General features: G+C 46.9%; 3 protein-coding genes across 5 annotated transcripts in view; 2 read left to right on the forward strand and 1 right to left on the reverse strand.

Moving 5' to 3' along the window:
• LOC134147721 (arf-GAP with SH3 domain, ANK repeat and PH domain-containing protein 2-like) overlaps positions 1-2,934 on the forward strand; it is a 30,841-nt gene extending 27,907 nt beyond the window's left edge. The window contains exons 25-26 of the mRNA XM_062589186.1: positions 635-757; positions 2,688-2,934. Of these exons, the coding sequence (XP_062445170.1) occupies positions 635-757; positions 2,688-2,762 (198 nt within the window). The 3' untranslated portion in view covers positions 2,763-2,934. The remainder of the gene's footprint in view (positions 1-634; positions 758-2,687) is intronic.
• Positions 2,935-4,344: 1,410 nt separating this feature from the next.
• On the forward strand, positions 4,345-11,092 carry LOC134147750 (CMP-N-acetylneuraminate-beta-galactosamide-alpha-2,3-sialyltransferase 2-like). Its single transcript, XM_062589229.1, has 7 exons — positions 4,345-4,424; positions 6,283-6,564; positions 7,144-7,334; positions 7,826-8,005; positions 8,619-8,664; positions 9,083-9,202; positions 10,501-11,092. Exons 2-7 carry the CDS (start codon positions 6,295-6,297, stop codon positions 10,666-10,668), a joined length of 975 nt encoding a protein of 324 aa, XP_062445213.1. The 5' UTR covers positions 4,345-4,424; positions 6,283-6,294; the 3' UTR covers positions 10,669-11,092.
• Positions 11,093-12,867: 1,775 nt separating this feature from the next.
• Positions 12,868-22,276, reverse strand: part of ERGIC3 (ERGIC and golgi 3) — a 29,105-nt gene continuing 19,696 nt past the window's right edge. For all 3 annotated transcript variants that reach the window (XM_062589335.1, XM_062589334.1, XM_062589333.1), the window contains 4 exons: positions 21,462-21,526; positions 17,680-17,816; positions 16,304-16,359; positions 12,868-14,244 (listed from right to left, as the gene is read on the reverse strand). In XM_062589335.1, the coding sequence (XP_062445319.1) occupies positions 14,165-14,244; positions 16,304-16,359; positions 17,680-17,816; positions 21,462-21,526 (338 nt within the window). In that variant the 3' untranslated portion in view covers positions 12,868-14,164. The remainder of the gene's footprint in view (positions 14,245-16,303; positions 16,360-17,679; positions 17,817-21,461; positions 21,527-22,276) is intronic.

A 22,276-nucleotide genomic window follows, 5' to 3' on the forward strand; every position in this document is an offset into this window, starting at 1 on the left:
GAAATGCTATGCACAGAAACAGCTAGGTCCTCCTAATGAATGCTGGACCTATGGAGATTGCTGTTATTTACTACTAGCCAAAATCCCCACAGGCTCTTTGGAGAAAAGACATAGATGATTTCAGGTTGCTGGCAAATCAGGTGTGCTTTGGGGCTTGGGTAAGGTGCAGTGTCCACACTGGCTTTGCCTCTCTGTAGTTTGAGTGACACCCTTCTCCTTGCAAACACTGTGGTGCAAAGCCCTCTTGTTTGGGGGAGCTTGTTTGGGTTACTTGGTCTTGGGGTTGTTCTTAGCAGCACCCCTTATCTTCAAACAGAGCCACTGTGAGGGAAGCGAGGCCACAGATAACACAACTGCAAATACTCCAGTCCTGGGGGAGAGGGGCAGATGCCTCCGGAAGGATGCTCCAGTGGAGGGAGATCTCATTTGGATCCTGATCTCTCTCAAATTCTTAGGAAATGCTCCGCTGCCTCTACTCTCTCTTTATACACTAAAGCTCCCTGGCTCTCAGCCTTGCTATTCGCACATCTTTGCCAGGGGCTTTGGGATCAAGACACTGAAACTATTCTAGTTTGTTTCTGATATAGGTGATGGCAGAAGAAGTCGAACTTAATGTTCTCTCTCCTGCTTGCAGAACAGACTGCTTCTTCGCAGGGTCCGAGCTCTCTATGATTGCAACGCTGACCGGGAAGATGAGCTGACTTTCCGCACAGGCGAGATCATTGTGGTGTCTGAAAAGGAGGACAGCAACTGGTGGGTGAGTGAACCTGCATGTGCTGAATGGCTCTGGGATTTGCATCTGATTGTCTCCCCTCCCTGTACGTCTCTTGCCTCTCTCATACATGTTGCACAAATTGTTATGTTCTGCCTTCCTTGGAACAAACTACTGGTTGTACCTGAGCAACCTGCTCCCTGTGCGGACACTGCATCCCACCATTTCCCTTCTCTGCAGTCCGGACAGATGCCACTATGTTTGCCTCCCACTTGTGACCTGGCCATTCCCCTTGCCCATGGCAGCTTGCTTGCCCACCCTCTTCAGGAGCTTTGGAGATCACTCACTTATCATCTATTTTTGGAACCTGTCAAAGGAGGACAGGTTCTCAGCCCTGACATTAACAGCAGTGGAGCAAGGAAGCTTAAGGACTTTAGAATGGTCATATCTTTTGCTGCAATCAACAGCTGGGCACCAGGTCTTCCTCAGTACTGGGTGGGCTGGCATCCCCAAAACAGGACTCCTGCAGGCTGTGACAGATACGGTCTGTAGCACTGTTTAGCAAAACTAAAGACCAGAAGGACCTCACGGTGTTTCAAACCTCTTGTAAACCTGAGTTTTCACTCAGGAATGCTAGTGCAACCCTGCTGACCAGGACCTTCGCTGGCAGCAGCACAGTTTCCCCAGGCCAAAGAGGAGGGTTAAAAATGGATGTAAATGCACCTTTCCCCTGCCTCCCTGGAAGATTTAAGTAGCAATCAGTAACTGCAGTTAGTGTTTTCCTGGTCATTCAAATACTTGCAAACAGCAATTATACCCTTTTTAACTCCTGCCCTGGATGACTTGGTTTGTCCCAGTAAATCAAAATGTTAGTTTTTTATTGTTTTTCTTCTGATTTTTTTTATGATTTACGTAATTAGTTTTAGAAATAATAATTTAAAATTGCTTTAAATATTTTTAAAATTCTCAGAGCGGTTAAAAACTACTCTGAATCTGCCTCTGACTCCCTGGGCAAGTCTCAGTCTTTGAATGGCAAGCGTGAGCCTTGGGCAAAAGCCTATGTGGAAATGAAATCTCCATCCTGAGCCCAAGTGCAGAGATGAACAAGGTCTTCAGAAAGAGAAGCACATCTGGGGGTTTCACCACATGCTGTCACCAGTAGCTGATAAACCTTATACAAAAATTGTGCTTAATTTCTACCATAAATGTGTCGAACTTCTCCTTCCAGCCATTAAATCTGTTTCTGTATTGGCTGCTAGATTGAAGAGCCCTTTCTACCAGAAATTGAGCTTAGCCAGTGTTTACACACCGTGATCAGATCTTCCCTTGAGTTTGTCTTCCATAAACTAAGTAGAAGTCTCTTTTGTCTCCTTCTGTAACATCAGTTTTCACAATTTTTTTTTCTATCTCTTTCCCAGCTTTTGTACAGCCTTTTCTAAAGTACAGGTGACTCCTGCTAAGGGTGGTCTCAGAGCTGTGTGCACACACAGATTTGTTCTCTCTTCCTACATGAAATTTCTTTCTGCTCATTCCTCCTTCTCTTCTGGCAGCCATAGCATCCTGCTGGGCATCCGTTTTCAGTGCTGCCAGCTGCTCTGGCTTACTTCTACTCACTGGCTGTGACACTCAAGGGGATCTGCAGTTGCTTTATTTTTCTGTGGCTCCACAGGGCAAGAATAACCTACCCTGTGTCAAAAAGTTACATGCAGAGCTGCCTTGCCAGGCCCTTGTGGCAGAGTAACCATCTGCAGAGCTGGGGATCTGTAAGATTTCCTTCGCAGGGCTGTCAGACCCACCTCGATGGGGACCTGACTCATGTGAGGTCAAGTGTTTGCCTGGATGTTTCTACCCTGAGGAAGGGCTATTTGAGCAACCAGATGCAGCTGTTTTGAGCCAGTTTCACATGCCTTTCAAACTCTGTGCCATGTTCACTGCTCTTTTTCTTTTTCTTTTTTTTTTTCCTTTCTCCCCACAGAAAGGGTGGATTGAAGGACAGCCTCATAGGCGAGGAGTCTTCCCAGCTTCATTTGTTCATGTGCTCAGTGAATAGGAACTGCTTCAAGTCGGGAAGGAAGGTCTGATCATGCAACTCTCCCACATCCCGTCTGCAGAGGGCTCCCAGGGACAAGTAAGCTGGGAGCACTGGCTCACTCCAACCTGCCTCCTTCCATCTGCGGCCCCAGGATGCCTGGTCCCCTGCCAGGCCTGGGCTCCTGGCATTGGCTCTCTTCTGGTGGCCTGCCCACAGCAGCAGCAGCAGGCTGTCACGGAGGAAACCCCCCCCCCCCCCCGGCCAGCAGTGCTGATGGGGGCGCAACGCTCTGTATAATGTCAATTTAAACAGTGCTTATAAAGCCTTGGGGACTTGCCTATGTGTGTGTGATGGGGGCTGACTCTTAGCAAACTCAGGAGAGGATGAAGCAACCCTGTGTTCCACAGCCATGTTCTGGGTCTCAGCCCAGCTGTCACCACCACCTGAACCCATCTGCATCCTCATGCTGGACACAGCCCTTGGGGCTCTGCTGTTGCTCTGGGGCTTCTGTAACCTGCCCCCAAACCCTGGTTCCTGCCTCACCGCATGCATGCTGTGTGTCCTGCAGCATTTCTCAGCTCCAACAGCACTAATGGAAGTGATGGTACAACGGAGCAGAACTGTGCCACTGCTGTGCAGCCCTGCTGGCCAAACCCCTGAGAACTACTCTGGGGGCGGGGGGGGGGGGGGGCAGCAGCTTCTGCTGAGGACAGAGTGTGGTAGGAGCTGCACTGTCTGCAAATGCGAGCGAGTCCTGTGGAGTCAGCACCACTTAGCATTTGTGCTGTCCTCAATTCCTCCCGCCCAGGTTAGACCAATAGTTAGTGCTCTAGAAAATCTGCTCTGTGGCAGTTCAGGGAATAGCTCCATCAGTACGCAGACTCAGAGGACTGCTAGAGAAGTTCCCTGGGCCATCACTAATAAACACCGGCTCTTTAATTAATGCATTTTGGACTCAGGAGTGCTGACCTTGTCTCATGGGTCTCATTGCAGTGCTTCAGGCCTAGGCTGCCTTTACCTCCGATGTGACAGCATGGTCAATTTTCATGGACAAAGGATACAATGTCTTCCAGGGCTGTGTCGCCATAGGGCTCCTCTCTGCTGAGGTCTTGGGTCAGAGCAAGACCAAGCTAAGGAGAAGGTGCCAACAAAGATGGTCCAGGGTCTCTTCAGGACAGATTGGTATTGGCCAGAAAGACCTTAGCACCCCAGAACGTGAGGTCCAGGGCTTGTCTGGTGTTTGGCTATATCTCAGCTGGCTGGGCACCAGCAGCACTGGGTGTCAGCACCTGCTGAGGTCCCAGAATGGCACCTCCCCCAAGCCCCACTCCAGATCCTGCAGACACTGGGGAGGAGGAGAGGCATCTGGCCCTGATGAAGAAGAGCCTGCCATGCCCCTCGGTGCTGAGGGGTCCCACTGTGCGGGGGAGCCGGATCAGGCCCTGGGCCCAGGCTGGCGGTGGTGGGAAATGGCAGGGGAGGGGCAAGGAGCCCTGAGCTGACAGCGCAGCTCGCCTGGAGGCAGATTTCCTCCTTGTCTCAGGGCAGCACTTCCTCTTCTTGCGGAGGCTGCTGCGCTTTTTGTCCAGCGACAGCGGACGGAGGCCGCCAAGCCCTGCCCGCTCGGCCTGGCAGCGTCTCCATCACCCATCCCAGCTCGGCGGTGCTTCCTTGGAGAAGGTGAGGGCCACGGGGCAGGCTGTGGGCCGCTTGCTTGCTTCCTATCTCTGGCTCGCGCTCCTCCCAAGCCCTGTAGTGAACAGCCACCTCGCCCTGGTTTCAGGCAACTGGAAAAAGCTTCATGCAATATTCACCGCACTGCCCTCACACCCCCCCAGTTCATGGCTTAATGGAGCTCACGGCGCCGGCTGTGCGGCCGCCAGCTGGCTCTTCCCCCTCTGCACGGCCTGCAGGTTTCAAAGCCTCTGAGGCTCCGCAAGTGCCTGCACCGGCCTTCTCCTCTCGCCTTGGGGGATCGCTGGCTCCTCGCCCGACGGCCACGGGGGACTCGAGCTTTTTGCCTCCAGTACAGCAAACACTTGTGGTTGCTGGTAAAGGGTAAAACACTAAATCAGAGCAAGAATCAAAGTGTCAGGGAGCTTCTGGGTCCTGCTTTCCACCTTGGTGCCCCTGCCTGGGGGGGGGGGGGAGGGTGTAAGAGCCAGCCTGTTCCTGGCTCACCAGCAAAGCTCTTCCTGCGTGTGAGCACAGACCTGCCTGCGATTGCATTTCTGGAGTGCTGATGGTGTGTTTTTTTTTTTCCCCTTCCCCTTCGACAAGAAGTGACATAGGCAGTTTTGAAAGGGCAGATTTGCGAAAGGGAGCTGTAATTGTCCCCCGCAGCTGGGACTGTTCAAGCTGCTCCCATCTCCTTTTGCAGCCTCTGCTCTTTGCTCCAGTGCTGTCTCTGCTTGGACCCCAAGGAGTGGTGGTTTTGGCTTTAGAGTGTGCATCTTCCGGGCAGGTTTTGAGCCCAGCTGGTTGCATACCACAGCGAGCAGATATGTCAGTGCTGCAGAAGGTGCAGAAAATGTTTAAGGTAGAGAAATGAACCTAACACTTATCTGTGGGGCCCAGCAGCTGCTCTGCTTGGCCCCACGGGCTGAGGTGGGTTCAGCTTTGTCCCCAGTTCAGATGGGTCCTGGGAGGGAAGGAGGAAACAGGGTGGGAAAGACCAAGTGCTCCTCTGAAGGACAGGATATATTTTCTGTCCTTCAGCTTTGCAAATGCAGAGCTGCGGCCCAAGCCTGCTGCGGCAACGAGCTGTGAGCTGCTTCTGAACCCAAGGCGGAGGTGGCCCCGCATCGCTCGGTCTCTCCTTGGCCCATTGGAGCCAGCTTCTGTTTCAGGGCTCACCTGTGAAAGGCAGGCTGAGTGCTTTATAAATACTGCGAGGCCAAGAGTACCCTTGTCCCTCCGACTTTTGCTTCGTGTGTGTGTGTGTGTTTGGGGCCAGATGGAAGAAGGGACGGGCGCTACTTCACTCTCAAGCGCACGTGTTTAAGAAAAGTTGATGCACATGTGCACACACACGTACACCCACAGCTATTGCCACCTCTTGGTTTTCGATGTGCAGATCTTTTAAAGGTTTTGCAGTCAGAGAGCAGCTCCTTGTACAGCAAATGCTGCCAGCTGGACATGTCCTGTCCTAAGTAACTCTGACAGCGTCAGACATAGAGCAGGGGCTCCCAGGGATTCCCTGTGAGAGCCAGCCTCAAAAAATGGCTCTAGGGATCTGGTTTGGTTTTCCTGCTGCTTTAATGACCTGAACAATAAAGCCATTGAATGGTTTTAAATGGAAAACCTTCCTGGGATATTTCAGTTTCCTGCCAGTCAGGGCAGCTGTGGGCACTGGATTTGTTTGTTTGTTTTGTATTTTATTAGTATTTTTTGAGGATGGGAGGGTGGGATGGGAGCTTGGGTCTGTCACAGACCCACATCTCAGCTGGGTCGCAAGAGGCTGGGCAGGGAGGGAGGAAGAGGGCCTGCTCCTGCCTGCACTGCCACAGTCACGGTGCCTTGAAATGTCTTTCTGCAGGTGGCACGAGGGATGTTGTGCCGCAGTCGTGCTCGAGTGCTCGTGGCCTTGGGCCTCGTGCTCTTTCTGTGGCAGTATTTCCGAGCCCCCATGGCAAGCACTGTCCACTTCTTCTGGTCTCCCTCTCTCCTCGATGCCCGTCTCGAGCCCCTGGTCACGGTCCCCTGCACCAGCAATGTCAACAGCTCAGCCTGGTTTAACGCCCGCTACAACGCAACTGTGGGGCTCCTGCTGACAGTGCAAGCCCAGGACCTCTCGGCGGATGTTATTCAGTGGTGGCTGGTGAGTGAGAGCATTGTCTATCACTTGGGCCTCTTCCCTGGCTCCTGAAATCTGTTTGCAGCAGAGTAGACCCAGGGCCAAGGCAAAGTCAGAAGCACATGTGTGTGGAGGAGGATGGGGTACAGAGACCCCAGGCAGGGTCCGGAGGCTTCCCTGTCTTCCCAGGGTGAGGGGCAGTGACAGCCAGAGCTGGCAGAAGAGCTGTGGCCCAAAGAGGCACAGGGACAGAGAAGGGCAGCCACTGGGCTGTCCCTCTGTTGACTCTGTCAGCCATCTGCCCCTCCCCCCCCCAAAAGCTGAGCTGTCTTTGCCATTAGATCAGAGGCCTTACTCAAGGCCTTCTCTGGACAAGTTTTGAGCATCTCTGTGTCCCCTTCCCTCCCCCCCCCCCCAGGCTGTAGTACCCTCACCATGAAACTCTTTTCCTAATATCCAAGAGGATTTTTTTGTCAGTGTGACTTGTGTCTGTCATTGCTTGTGCTTTCGCTGGGCACCTCTGGGAAGGATCGGGCTCTGTGAGCTCTCCCCTAGGAGCCCTGCAGGGCTGATGCCAACCTGTCTCTGCCCTTGCCCCACTAGAGGCTGCAGGGCTCCCGAAGCGGAGCCCAGCTCCAAGCGACAATTCAGCAGCTCTTCGCCGTTCTCCCATCTCCAACCAGTAGCACATGGGCTGCATCCCAGTGCAGGACTTGCGCTGTGGTGGGAAATTCAGGCTGGCTGAGAGGATCCCGCCACGGGCTACAGATCGACTCCCATGACTGGGTGCTGAGGTGAGTGTACACAAGGGAGCTTGGGCCAGCCCAGCCTCAGGCCCTGCCTGAGCCTCTCCAGGAGCCTGGTGGACTATGGGCAGCCCCAGTCCATGGCCAGCCCCACAAAAGTCCGTGTGTCCTCAAGCAGAAGTGCAGGGCCTCTCCGCTGGGTGATGCTTCCCCTGCTCTCTGGAGCCCCCACCCCATACTGGCACCACAAGGGTGAGGAGAGCCTTGGCATATCACTCCCTGGGGGACTGCAGCCCTCTGGGTGTGTAGGAGGGCCCACGCCCAGGTCCTGCCCTCCTCCTTGCTCCCCTGATGGCCAAGATGAAGCCATGACCTGCTCCTTGCACACAGCCCAGAGCACGCACCAGACCCATGTGGGCCCGGGCCTCCTTCCCTCTCTTGCTAGGCAGGACAGAGCAGCAATCCTGCCTGGTAAGCCCAGCATCTCGGGATCCAAATGGTGCATGCAGCTTTGTTTTGGGACTCCTCTTGCCCCTTAGGATGAACAGAGCAAAAATAGCAGGCTTCGAGGTGGATGTTGGCATGAGAACAACCCATCACTTCATGTACCCAGAAAGCGCAGTGAACCTCTGGCCTGGTGTCCACCTCATCCTTGTCCCCTTTAAGCCACTGGACCTGAAGTGGGTGGCCAGTGCCTTTTCCACAGGAGAACTCACACGGTATGTAGCCTCCCACCATTGCACATGGCCTGGGTCTTTGGGGGTTGGGTGAGGGCATGTCACTTTTGCCAGAAACACTGGGGCGTGATGTGAGGTAGCCCATTCACCTTGGGGACATTGGCCCCTCTACAGGCTGTTTTTCTGGCTGAAGGAGGGGCTCGGAGCCCCATGGTGACAGGTCTGACATCTCCAGGTTGTGTTTTGGGGAAGTCAGTGCCAACTCTTCCCTGCGGGGCTCAGGCGTCCTGTGGCAGCATGGTTGGGATGGAGGTTGTCCCAGCCATGTGGCCATGGCCTTGACATGAGCCTTCCTAGCTGGCTTGTTGGGACAGCTGCCTTCCTGTGTGCTGGCAAAGGATGTAGAGGGAGCACAGTGCAGGGCTATGTCCTCCCTCAAATGGTGCTGGAGCTTTTGGGGAGCCAGACCAGGTCAAGAACACACTGTTGGGCAGGTCTGGCAGGCTGTGGGTTTGCCATGTGCCTTGGTGGTGTTCATCACAGTTGTCCTCTAAAGACCATGTGCCTCTGAAGGAGAGGCCCCCAGGGAAACTGCTTTCCTCCTGAGATGGTACAGGTTGGCCTCCAGCTCACCAATGTCCTGTTGCTTTTGCAGCACATACATGAAAGTCAAACAGTTCATCAAAGCTGACCGAAACAAGGTAAGAGCTGGGTGAGCTTCCAGGGAGCATCCCTGCCTGCTGGGGACCTGAGTTTGGGGCAGAGGGTGGGCACCTAGCTGCCCCATGTGCTAGGACTGTCAAGGCAATGGGGAAGAAGGGGCTGGTGGTCACTGGCAAACCAGCATGGCTCTATGTGGCACAACCTAAAAGAGTTTTCAAGGCAGTGCAGGAGCCTGCTGCCTTCCCTTCTTGGCTCGTGCAGGGGGAGGCAGAGCTCCTTCAGCCAGAGGCTGGTCTGGTCCTTCGGGCAGGCAGCAGCAAGTAGGATGTGGAAGAGAGCAGCTGGGAAAGGTGATGTCATCTCCGGCATCACCCTGGTGGTGGCAGAGGTTGGCTGTACTGTTTGTAGTGCTGCAGCAAGCTGACTGCTGGGGCTGTGCTCTACTCTCTTGCTCAGGTGCTGATCCTGAGCCCTGCTTTTCTCAAGTACATCCATGACAACTGGACTCAGCACCATGGAAAATACCCCTCCACTGGCTTCACTGCACTGCTCTTCGCCCTGCATGCCTGCCAGCGGGTAAGTGTGGTCAGCAGGCCCAGGCACAACCCCAAAACGCAGTGAGAGCAGCTCAGCCCCAGCACCTGGCAGCAGCCCTGTGTCACCATCACGTGCAGCTCTGTGGCCTTGCAGGCTCTGTGAGGTGCTATGGGCTCAGACTCACACTCTCTGTGGCACAAAGTGCAGAAGGGACCTTGGGGTGTCCCCATTCCAGCTTTCTGCTCACATTGGGGCTAACTTCAAGATAGGATGCTCAGCGTCTTGTGCAGACAAATTTTGAAAATCCTGCAGGCTTTTCACCCTGCAGCTCTTCGGCCCTTCAACCTAAGATGGCTGCACTACTCATGGGGAAGAGGTTGTCTTTTTGCCCCTCCTCCCTCCCCCCCCCCCCCAAAAAAAAAATCACATTTCCTTTGCTGTCTCTTGTCATTTTGCAGCTGTCAGAAGGGCCTGGCTCCAGGTTCACTGCAGCTTCTGGTTTGGTTGACCGCTCTCAGATGCTGGGGGTGCTCAAACTGGATGCTGCATCCAGCCACAGCCTTCCCAGTGCAATGTGCAGGTCATGGCCCTCGACTGGAGGCTGATGATGCTTTTGCCATGTAGGCCAGGATGCAGTCAGCCTTGCTGTGAAGGCACAGCCAAATCCTTTGCTGTAGTGGTGCGTCCCTGGCAGTCAGCCTCCTGCCTGCCCCAGTGCCAAGGTTATTGCGGCCTTGCTGCAGGATTGTGCAGGCAGAAGGCCTCGCACTGGCTGTGTGACACGAAGCCCCTGTGGCCATGGCCCTGCTCCTGTTGGTAGCTCCATTATCTACAGCTGAATGTTGCTGTTTGGGGGTAACAATGCTGGGCAAGGAGAAACCCCCTGGATGCAGCATACAGCCTGCTGGCACTACGTACTGAGCTTTCTACCCCATGTCTCAGGCCGTGGCAGGAGCTAGCCGCCACTACGCACTGTGAGTTGAGCTTTGTCCTGTTTCCATGAATATGTGTGTGTGTGTGTGGGGGGGGGGGGATCCTGCAGGAGGGCTAGGATCCGAGGAGCTGCTGCCCCTACCTGCCTCACTCACCTTGTTTCCTATGGACTCTGCATCAAACCCACAGCTTCTTAATGACTAGGTAGGCACATGAGCGATCCCATTACAGGTGGGGGCACAGTCCCAGGCTCTTGTGCTTTGTGCCAAGAGATAACTTCACCCCCTCTGGCCTCAGTAGACCAGAGGCTGCACAAAGATTTGGTAAAGGGTAGACACTGGTCTGCATGCTCTGGGGCTGATCAAGTGCCCATTTAGCAATGATTCTTGTTGATGTGTATGCAGGTCTCCGTGTTTGGCTTTGGAGCAGACACCAAAGGGAACTGGCATCACTACTGGGAAGAAAACCGCTACTCTGGAGCCTTCCGCAGGACAAAGGTCCACGATGCTGATGTTGAATTCAGCCTCATCAAGAGATTAGCAGCTGAAGGCAGGATTTTTTTCTATGAATGACATATTGCCAAGAAACTGAAGCCTGGGTGTTAGCACAAGAACTGGCAGAGACACCTGCACCTGCTGGCAGCTGCATCAGCTCTTTAGCTTGCTTCTCCTACCAGTGCTGCCACCCTCCCAGCCTACTGCTTCGGGTTTTTTTGAGCTGGTCCCAACAGCTCAGTACTGGAGACAGCGATGAGCAGGAGCTGTGGCAGCAGCTTAGCTTCAGCTAGATGTCTGCTATAGGTCCTGCTTCTTCACCAAAGAAGACACCAAGGGTGAGGAGCTGAAGCTACCCCCTAGCTTCTGGAGTCCTAAAACTGGATCCATTACATCCCAGGTGGATGTGAACGTAACTGCAGACACATTCAAGTAGATGGGAGAATTATACTAGGTCTGATCTGGTTGTTGCTGCAGGAGAAAACATGCACAGGAAGAAGAACACAACCTCGGGGGCTCAGGCCCTGGGCTGGGTGGGAAGGGTGGGGGGAGCTGACGGGCCTCCTGCGGCACAGGGGATGCTGCCTTTGGCTGGAAACAGAGTGGGTATGGTCAGGTGGGGATACAGGTAGGTGGGAAGGCGATGAGGGCCCTGTTTCTGCCTGCTAGGAGGCAGCAGGGGCAGGACAGAGCCTGTGAGCTGCTGCACATTGCCCTCTGTGACCCACCTAGCAGATGACTGCCCTGCATCAGGTGAGATGAAGGCACGTTGGCAAAGCCCAAACCCGAGCTCCGCAAGCCAGTTCCCAGCCATCTACATGGCAACATATTACTACAAGTTCCCTTCACAGCACTTGCACAGATCTGTCTGTGCGATGGAGTCAAAATTTCCACCCACTGGAGACATTTGGAGAAGTTTCATGTTGGTTCACTGGGAAGGTGGAGAGAAGGGCATCTTCTGTTATTTTTTTTTTTTTCAGGGAAGTATTTTTTAAATGTTATTAAAGAATAGTACGAAAGGAAAAATCAAGTGTGCGAAAAGTCCAATGATGGCAGAATACTGTTGAAAAGATCTTGTAGAATAAACATGGGAAATATGTGTGACTCTAACTCTTTCTAACATTCATTTTATTCATTCTTTGAGCCCTTACTCTCACTGCTTGGAGAAGACAGTACAACTGATCTCAGCCCTGGCCTGCACAAAGGGATTCCAGACCACAGAGACAGAAAAGGTTTTCTCCTCCAGGGCAAGGTGGGTTTACCTGATGGCTCTGCCATCCTTAAGGGGAACAGAAAGGCAAATAGCAGCTTTCTCTGGCAACCTCACTGTGAGGACACCGAGCACCTCCCCATGCCTACCACTTGTGAAAGGTGCTTTGCTGACACACCAGATCGTGCCCGCTTCCCTTTGCCCGCAGCCTGCAAAACTCGAGCGCTTACACGGTGCAACCAGATTCTTTCAGAATAGCAGCAAAGAAAAGAAACAGATTTTCAGATGTCCTCTGAAAAACCTGCCAGCTGTGGAACGACCCAGACTGCCATGGTCCCGTCCTCTTCTCGGGCTGGAATTACCATGGCAGTGGATTGTAGTTTCCTGCTTTGAATTGCAAACGTGAACATCCTTGAACCAGACTGAGCTTTTTGCAGCTATGTCACATCAGCCACTTGGTCTTTCAGGAAGCCTGTTAAAATCATCAGACCTCTTTCTTACTTAAAAGCTCCCATCTTGTAAGAAAAATCTGTAGTATCCCTGTATGAACTACTAAATTTAATCTAATTTCTACCTCTCCAGGCAGAATCTTCGTTTCTGTATGAGTTTCCTGTTTCCCCTTTAAGGCTCTGTTGGCACTTTGCATGGAAAACACTGAGTAAGATTAAATCACCCTTTCTCTGCTCTTGAGAATTTCCTTTCCCATATTGTTTCCTTTCTATCCACTTCCTCTCCAGAGCTTACAAATCTTGTGCTTACTCCTTCTTCTTTCCTTTCCTCAAAGTGCCGAGCAGAGCTCAGTGTGATGCTCTCTACTGCTTTTCTGAGGTCTGACAAGTAACTGGCTTTTCTTAGCAAAGACAAGCAATCAGGTGGAAATTGCTTAACTCTGGGTTAAACCTGCAGTACATTATTTCTATTTTCTTCACACTTTTTTATTCTTTAAAATTTAATTATAAACCTGTGTGCTCTGCTGAGTGACAAAGGGGCTAGAGCTACTCAGTCCACTTTTTGCTCCTTATAATAAATATAGACACCATATGCTCTCTTTCCTCAAACCAGAGTAGTCAGGATCACTGGTGGATTTATTAAATACTCTTGTTCCAAATGTATATTTTTAAAAACTAATTAGTCAGTCTCCTTACCCACACCTCAAATTGCTCCTCTCTGTCTGAAAAGCTTCTATATTCAGTGTTCTGAAGGTAAATTCAAATAATTAAGCAAATATTACTCTCAAATTAAGTTTTAAGTTTTAAAATGACTTCTTCTCTGCATCATTTAACCCTGTACTTGTCTCTATGCTGTAAATGCCAAATTGGTTCAATTGCTTGGACTAAGTTTAGAGTAAATACAAGTATCTCAGCTGAATTTTCACAGCAACGAGTCTGTTTTGCCTCAGAATGAGACAGGGATTCATTTTTTTCCTTTTTCCTCATTATTTTTCAATTTCTCACAATTTAATGTCTTCTGCCAGCCTCAGCACCAGGCATTTTACTCACTTGCATAGATTATTAAAAAGAAAAAAAAAATCTTCAGCATCATGATATCTACATACTTTGCCACATTACAGGAATTCTCTTATTCAGTACTAATTTAGTACCAGGGCTGATTCAAATAATTTAATTTAATTGTTCTTCTAAATGCTTTACCAAAACCCACGGAGGTTTAACTTTATTACAAAATATAAACAGAGGGAAAGTGAAAAACACAATCCAATTTAAAAATTAATTAAAACTACAAACAGTGATTTTTTTTTTAACTGAAACATCAACTTGCATCTTTCATAAAAAGAATGGTTTGGAGCAGCCAGAGAACACTGCAATGCCCCATGCACATCTTGTGCGCCAGCTCTTGCCACATTGCTCAGCCCAGTTGAAAGCAAAGCACAAGAAATCCAGCACATTTTCACAGAGATCTAGCATACAGCATGAGTGCATTCAGAAACATTTTTAACAAAAAGAAAAAAATATAGATGGTGTTGCCAGAAAGTTTATTTCATGGCAACTTTAATCTGCTCCAGGTTTCACGACACTGTAACACCTTATTCCTGGAGACAAACACCATGCAGTATCTCCAGCAGCTCTTTCGGGAGGCAAATTTGATGAACATGGACAGACACAAAAGGTTTTATACAGTAGGGTCTGCACAGCCAGACAAGATGGCTAATGAATCTTTATAGCAGCAAGGTTCAAGCAGTTCCATCCACAAATTAATGCCAAAGAATGAAGAGACAGTAACGTAAGAGTGGTTGGGGCCATCTGGTAATTCCAAACCTCTTCTCTTGTGCACACACAAGATCAAATGTATTTTGAAAAAAATCTGTTTAGCTCTTAGAGTTTTTTGTGTAGTGAGGTCGTTGTTCATTTATGTTGTTTTCCCAAGTTCAATTTTCTTCTGGATGGCACGTGCTGAGTGATAAATCAAGGAGTCAATGAATCCTGCAACTAAAAGGAGAAAACAGATGGATCAATCCAGACATTCCCCAAAGAGCGAACAGCTCCAGGGAAAGAAAACACAAACACTTCTGTTTCTGGTAAAAAAAAGCAAACAGCTGCGACTGCTCAGAGGAATAAAGGTCCCCATCTCATTAGGAGAGACAAAATCCAGTTTGCAGGGGCAGACGTGGCCATGCTTCTCCAGAGAAAGATCTCTCTTACAGCACTAGACATGAAATAAGTCAAGCTGCATGTGCTAACTGATGAGTGAGAAGAATTTGGAGAGGAAGTTCAGTCTGGGAAGTTTATGCTGTTCCATTGCTCTGACACAGCTGGCCAAGGCAATGCTTCCTGTTCCATGCTCATTTCAGTCACCTTAAAAGTAAGCCAGTCCATGCAGTAAAGGGCATACTGCCCTTTATGGACCCCCTTTATGCGAAACTGCGATGTATACCAACCAAGGACACAAAATATAAAATAAAGTGATGCCTGTAATTCTTTCTGCAGTATTTTCCCCAAAATCTCTCTAGCCAAGGCACTGAAAGGGTCTATTAATTCATTGCTTGCTTGGAACCAAGAAAATCTCAGAAAGGGTTTACTGCACCACAAAACTGCTACTCCAGGCAACCCTGCATCCATCAAGACAGCTTTCACAGCGCAAACTCTTGCTTGCCTAACTCTTGCCTAGCTCACTCTTTTTTTTTACCTGAGAGAACACAGGGTGCCAGAAAGTGAAGATATTTTTATTGTCTTTACGAGATTTCCATGTCTTTTTTCTTTTATTCAGCACTTCTAAACTAGGGAACAAGTAAGGGGTTTCTTGACCCTACACAAAGATAGGCAATTTGATACTGCTTAAACTCAAAACAGTAGCAGCTAAGAATTGATTCTTCTTTCTATTACTGAAGAATATGTAATTTTTGGTCTTGCTATCTAGTCTTTCAGTTAACTCCCCAGATGATTGCCATTTGTGCTCATTTCGCCTTTAAAATATTTCTACTTGTAGGATGAGTTTGATGCTGTAACACAAAAACTGTTACACCGTTGATTTGATCTGTCCACTAAAATACAGAAAGTCTAAACATGATATACATCAGCAAACACTATGAACTGGATGTTGCTGCTTGAGGACACTTGCCTCTGTCATAAAAATAATTTTGAAAGCCTTTCCCTGAGTTAAAAATTTAGAAATGAATATGATCAAATGTTTCAGAGACAGAAATCCAACTTAACAGTCAGTTTTTCAGTATCAGGCTAATTGAGGGTTGTGGTTCCTCAGGTGATGGGAAAGCCATGCTAATACAGGTATTACGTGATAATACCTATATTTAATGCCTATGTCAGTATGTGATACACTGAAGCTCTTACAGAGCTTCTTGGGTCCACCAAGGTCTGCTAACACATCTCAAGGTTAGCTGTTGGCAACCACGTGAATATCCAACCATGCTCCAGAGCACCCCAGGTTATTAGCTGGAATGCAAGGCTGGACTAAGGCTGGGCTCTGCCACATTCATGGAGCTAAGTGCACGCTAATCAACTACTGCAGAAGCCAGTGTTGGGAATGAAGTCCAGAGACTCTGCAGGAGCCGGTCTCCCCTTACAGGACCCAAGCTAATTGGGAAGGCTATATCTAGTCTGTGCAGAGCACTCAATGCAGCTTCTGTGTCCAGGAACACAATTTGAGACATCTTAGCTGCCTTTGCCCACGGCAGCCTGGGTTCACGGATTTTATCAGCTTAGGTTCCACATTAAAGCAACCATCTGCTTGCAGACCCAAGCTGGCCAAGAAAATAGCACAGCTGCACTCATATGGATATGAAAGATTGCATTATTTGAAAACAAAATGTCTTGTAGAGCAAAAAGAAATACTATGAATGTCTCGAAATTCTGCAGTGCTAATAGCATTTTGATGCTTCTCCCATAGCTCAGCAGAACATATCATACCCCTCCCGAAAGTGGAAATCATTTTACTCCAGGAAATATGAGCCAACGATGCAGAATTAAGGAACAGTAAGATGGTAAATTTTTGCACTTTAAAGAAAAAAAAAAACATTTAAAGGTGCAATACCTGTAAATATGCCTCCAACAATAGCACAAACTCCTGTAAGAAAGTGTGTAAAGGACCTAGAACGAGGAAAATATTTTGAACAACCAGTGTGAGCTCAGACATCAAAAAGACCGATAAATAAGAATAAACTAATAAAAACTAATTCATAATTATAGAAATACTAATTATACTACATAAATACACACCATATAAATATTAATAATGCACAACTAACAGATTTAACAATTAAATAACCCCTATCAGCAACAGGATGGAGTCCATATTTTTCCCATTCATGTTTTTACTGAAAAACAGCAAGCACTGTGTGCAGTGCACTCTAATAAGCTAAATTGCAACCATGGGAGGACTGAATTTATAAAGTTGAAGGATGAACCTTTTATTCCTAAGATTGCAGCCATTCCTGCTCAGACAGAATTCATAACAGGCTGGTATAATACAGAAACAAAATCTCCAAGCATTTGTTAATGCTAATACATTTTAAAGTGTCAAATTTAGCCTTGTCTCATTATGACCCTAAGAGGTTTGACAGCCACAACCCATTCTGTTTCCCCGCAATAACAAGTCTGTGGTTAACTGAGGACCCTGAAAAAAGAAACAGGTTCCACCCTCACTACAACATACAGAAAAGTTACAGGAAATGAAAAAAAAAAAAAAAAAAAAAAAAAAAAAAAAAAAAAAAAAAAAGTTGGCCTAGTGTGGGTGCCACTGTAGGTGCTGGTGAGAGGTTCTCAGAAATGGTAGCTTCATCAGTTGGTCATATTGGTTATGCTACATAAAACCAGGAAGTACTAGTCTTCCCATTAAGAGAATTCACAAGTTATTCAGCTCTGGATACAGAGATACCGTCATAACTTTTGCCAAAATGTGGAATTTCAGACTTGTGTCTTAGGCTTGCAAAACATTTTGGAAAAGGAAAGAAAAGACTTGGGACACCATTTTCTCTTCATTAAAAGAGAGAACTTCCATACTTGTTTCTCAGGAGAACTGCGTCATCAGATCCAGTCCTCAGGTACCACAGGAGATGCCTGCTAGAAGGTTTAGCAGTACAGTAGTACAAGGAGGTGGTTCTTATGATTTGCAAAAGGCTTTGAGGAAATTAGTTTGAATTATGAACCAGTATATCAGACTTCTGCTCACTGTACCAATTTACTTCTCCACCTTGATACTGAATTCAGATGCTTCAGGTAATATCAGAAAACCACAAATCCACTTTAGGTATTTACACTGAGAGAAACTGCAATCGGGAGTGCTCCTTTATCTCTGCTGTCTGTGAATGGGGCTTGGATGACATTCAGGCGTCTGTGCTGTAGTGTCTAAATGAGGCTGGTGTTTTAACCCATATGAAATGACAACAAAAAAGTCAAAAGGTCTCTTACCTGTGTTTTTCTGTCAGCTTCACCATCATAGGAGAAAGCTCATACAGCACAAACACACCGGGCAGACCTTGGTCTCCTATTAGCCCATTGGCTATTTTCTCATGTCGTGTAACTGAAAACTGGTTTGTCCTCACCACCTAGTGGAAAACAAAAATGGTGAGCATAACTTTGTTAACAAGGAAGAGGAAAGGCTACTGAAACATAAGCTCAGTGGACCATCTCAAGATCATCCTGTCCAATCATGTGTGACACCTGAGCTTAATAACAATTTTGAGGGCTGTAAGGAACAGCACCAAAATGAAGTCTAATTTTACTGCAGGACCACATCTAGTCCAACTCTGGATCACTCTCCAGGCTTGACTATTTTGGTTTCTGCTGGCTGGTAACAGCAGCAGCTGTTCTTGATCTCAACATCCCCCCCCACCAAAAAAAAAAAACACCTGTAGAGCACCAGTATAGAGGTCTCCTTGCAACTTGCCCATGGTGGAGGCCAGCAGTGCACCTTTCTGCAGAGCTGACCCTGCCTAGTTCTCCTCTCAGCTTACCGGCTTTGCCCATAGTAAAAATACTTCCATTATGTTCTCTTTCTGCTGTTCGTATTTTTGATGCCTGGGTACTATTCCATTTGTCCTTGGCAGAGGTCTGAGTCTATATGTGACACCAACTGAAAATCTTTGCTTCAGTACTTCAAAGTCTTTCTATTGTGAGCCATCAACTTTTGTCCATGGTACTTTAAAATTAACTGTCTCAAATATTTTCTTCCTTGTATACCAAGTCCATGTCATCCTCTGCCAATCTGTGGTCCACCTAGAGTGGTTCAGCAGACAGGACGGACATACAGTTTGCAAGTGGTTTAGATTCCAGGGGCACAGACCTGCTTGACCTCCTAAGCCTACTGGCTTAGCTTTACCACAGTGCTGTGACTTTCATGAGTTGGAGCCATGAACTCTGCAACAGAGTCACTTCCTAAGATCCTCTAAGACTTGACACTTGAGGCCACTACTGAGCTTCCACACAATAAAAGGAAAAATCATCTCCCCACATGAAGCATCAGGAGCCAATGCTCAGATACCATTTTGTGCAGAATAAATGGAATCTGGAAGAAAAGATAGCATATAGCCCTCTGAGAGCTGCAGTTTGAAAAGGCTACATACATCTAAAAGTGTGAAAAAATGCAATAACACGCAAAGACAAGAGAATTTCAGGACTGAACCCATCTCTGTGCAAACCAAGATGACTGATCACACTGCAGTATTCTTCTGTGCCTTGTGATTCCTCTACATGTTGTTCATATCAGTCCTGTGCTCAGAGCAAATAAATTGGGTTTATATAAAATGAAATTATATTCCATCATCCCTAATAACTTATCTGTCAAAAATTATGATTTAAACTGAAAATATACTATTCAGTTTCTTTAACAAATTCCAGGTTTTGGGGTTCCAAATACTGAATATGTAAGTCAGGCCATGGAATAAATTTGGCAGCACAGTATGATCTACAGTTATCATAAGTATAAACAACCACGTTTATTTTGAGCAATGGTCTGCATGGATTCCTCTTCCACCGACTAAAAAGCAATTCTTTTCATAGGAGAAAACCTTTGAAAAGAGAATGAAAAATTAAGAAGTCCTACAATAGAATTAGAGATTTCATCTAGAGAAATGTAAGCCATGGTATACCAGTAGGTGGCTGTAAGAACAGAGCTCCCATTAACTATCCTTTATACTTCAGAAATTTCAATTATCCACAGAAACTGCAGAGGGATCCTGAATCCAAATAGAATGTGCTCTGATATGGCCTGGAAGCCATATCTACTGACACCGCCTCTTAGCAAGTAACTTCCATTCAACTTCCAGGAAAAAAAGGTAGGTCCAAGAAAGACAGAGGATTTGAGGAAAAGAGGTTCAAATGAAGATTTATCATATGAAAATTGATTCTTGAAAATGGTTGCAGTCTTTGAATGAAAAAATACAAATTACCTCTACCTTGCAAAAGGACACTATTCCAGCAAGCCATTCTTGACTTCAGGTATGAATTGCCCTGCTCACATTGCTCTAGAATAGCTTTACTTGAGCATCTGTATTGTATCCACTGTGGCCATGTGGCTCCTCAAACTTGTGGTTCCTATGAAGCCTCTGAGATAATTAGTAATTTGCTGGTGATTTTAATTTCAATGCGCCTAAAACAACATGAAAGTTGTGTTGACATGCTCTAATCGCAAAGGTATGTGTTGTATACCTGACTATGGAATGAGTCTTGGTGAAGAGTCAGCCTACAGGCTCCCAGGATTGTGGAGTTTCTACTGTGATTTAAGACTGTGTAGGACATGGGAATTACATTCTGCCATAGATGTATGAATCAGTCTCTGCACGGAATAAGCCCCAGAATCACACTTGGGTTTCATCTCAGAGGAAACTGGTTTGTTCAACAAGAGAATCTGGGCATGAACCATCCATGCAGTGTAGGCTGTATGTAACCAAAATCTGGGAGCCAGCTACAGAGCTAAGCCATCTTGTATGGGAAGGTACTCAGAGGTATTGGTGCATACGGAACCTCTTTTTCTTCCTGCCAGGATTAGATAAGCACCACTGGCATTTAAGTTGGCACAACAGTAGAGCTGCTGCCTCTACTGGTGGTTTCTTTGCAATAGAAACACATAAATTTCCATCATTCCGCTGCTCGTTATAATCACACTTGATGGTTTTGTGAATGGAGAGGGACAAACAGAGAGGAAGGAGAGGCCTCCTGAGAGTCCCTGCAGAATACTAACAAACCACAATGACAGCTTCATGATGGATGAAAGAAGCAACAGCTCTGTTGCTTTCTCAAGCGGTCTTACAAACAGAGCATAAGTTGGCCTCTGTTCTCAGGACCTTTATCTCACCCTGATATTTTCTGGGTAATCTGTTTATCATACCTGTCCTGAAAGACCACATTCTGAGAGCAGGCCTGAAACCTAGCCAGCCTCTTTTGAAGGCTAATGAAGAAATTCTTAAATTGGAGACATGCTGATCTTGGGTGGATCTTTTAGGATCTCCTTGCTGCTTTGACTTCCCCTGAGCATGCACTGAGGGATAAAAAACCCAAACATGAGGAAAATGGTAACTTTGAACTAGGTGGGATGGAGGATGAAATATGCTTGATCATTGTAACATATTCCAGATGATGTTACTCCACGGAAATTGTTATTCTTGTTAGGCTTGTTTACATGAAGAATGTCGAACAGTTTGTGTTGCTTCCACCAAGTCAGCTAAAGAACATGGTCAGAGCCAGAATATGAGGAAAAATCTTTGAAGACTTTGCATTTGTTCTAGAGAGTGAGGAAGTGGATTAACTGCTATGACAAATTAAAGAACAGTATTCAGAAATGTGAAATGTTGATTATCCCTACCAAATTACTGCTTACACGTAGGAGTTGGAAATGAGAGACTTGAAGCCACCTAATAAAGACATTTGTTTAGAATAAACAAACTTTAAAATATACAAAACAGAAAACAAGAAAGGAGAAGTACTTTTTTTGCACAGAATCTTGCTGGGATGCCATCTTGTGCTACAAGCTATAAAAAAAGAATAGAGTAACAGTTGGGGCTGCTTCACCTCTTACAGTTATGGTACTGGAAGTGAACAACACAGGTATGACCACAATAGATACTACTATATAAGACATAACCTGATCTCATGTGTAAGTCAACGCCTACGCGGCAAGAGAGAATACAAGAATAACATGTACATTTTTGATTTTCATAAAAATCTAAATCTATAGGAAAAAAAAAAGTACTTACTTCACCGTCTACTTTCATATACACTGTGGGGACCACTTTGACAAAATACTGAAACATCATGGAAGCTACAGGCAAAGACAGAGAGACACAATGAATAGTCAACTGTATTAAATGGTAAAGAGCTGTAAAAGCTTAATTAACACGACAGGTGGGAACAGATTCTCTTTTTTCAGAGGAATTTCTCAAGAAATACCTTTTTGCATGATAGCTACTGGAGGTGTTCAATGAGAATGAAGTTAATGTCTGACATAAGTTTTCCTTTTTCTGAAGTAGATCTGGTTAACCAGAAATTAAATGAGCAGCTCTTTGGCCTTGACTAAAAGGAAGAATTTTTTAAAACCAATTACTTTATTATACTTATATCAGTTCAACTTCTTTATAGAAAATTCTTATTCTAATACAGGACCACTTTTCTATATAACAGTATAACCATAAGATAACTCATCTCTAAATAAATATCCTATATCAACTTAATTAACACTGTACTTATTTGTGTAGAAACATTGTGTTTATCACATGAGATTAACAGGAAGGCTTCAACCAATGGAGAAAAAATAGGTGAACTCTTTCTGCTATCTGAGAACAGCCTGTTCCTTCAGTTCTGTTAATAATAATGGAAGGTAGTAGTCACTTTGAAAAACTTCTTATGAAATTCCCACAGGAACTGCTGCACCAGACAGACATCATTGCTCTACAGCAAGTATGAGTTAGGCCCTTCTTCTCTATTTTGCATCTTTTTGTTATTTCTTACTACACACAGTAGCTAGGTAGCACTCCCTCTGAACTAAACGTGATGTAGATGTTCAATAATGATG

The sequence above is a fragment of the Rhea pennata genome, chromosome 16 (genome assembly GCF_028389875.1).
Source record: "Rhea pennata isolate bPtePen1 chromosome 16, bPtePen1.pri, whole genome shotgun sequence".
NCBI lineage: Eukaryota > Metazoa > Chordata > Aves > Rheiformes > Rheidae > Rhea > Rhea pennata.

Coding starts and splice junctions, on each gene's coding strand:
- LOC134147750 (XM_062589229.1), top strand. CDS start 6,295: ATGTTGTGCCGCAGTCGTGCTCGAGTGCTCGTGGCCTTGGGCCTCGTG. Junction 7,335..7,825: donor TCCCATGACTGGGTGCTGAG/GTGAGTGTACAC, acceptor CTTGCCCCTTAG/GATGAACAGAGCAAAAATAG. Junction 8,665..9,082: donor TCAAAGCTGACCGAAACAAG/GTAAGAGCTGGG, acceptor TCTCTTGCTCAG/GTGCTGATCCTGAGCCCTGC.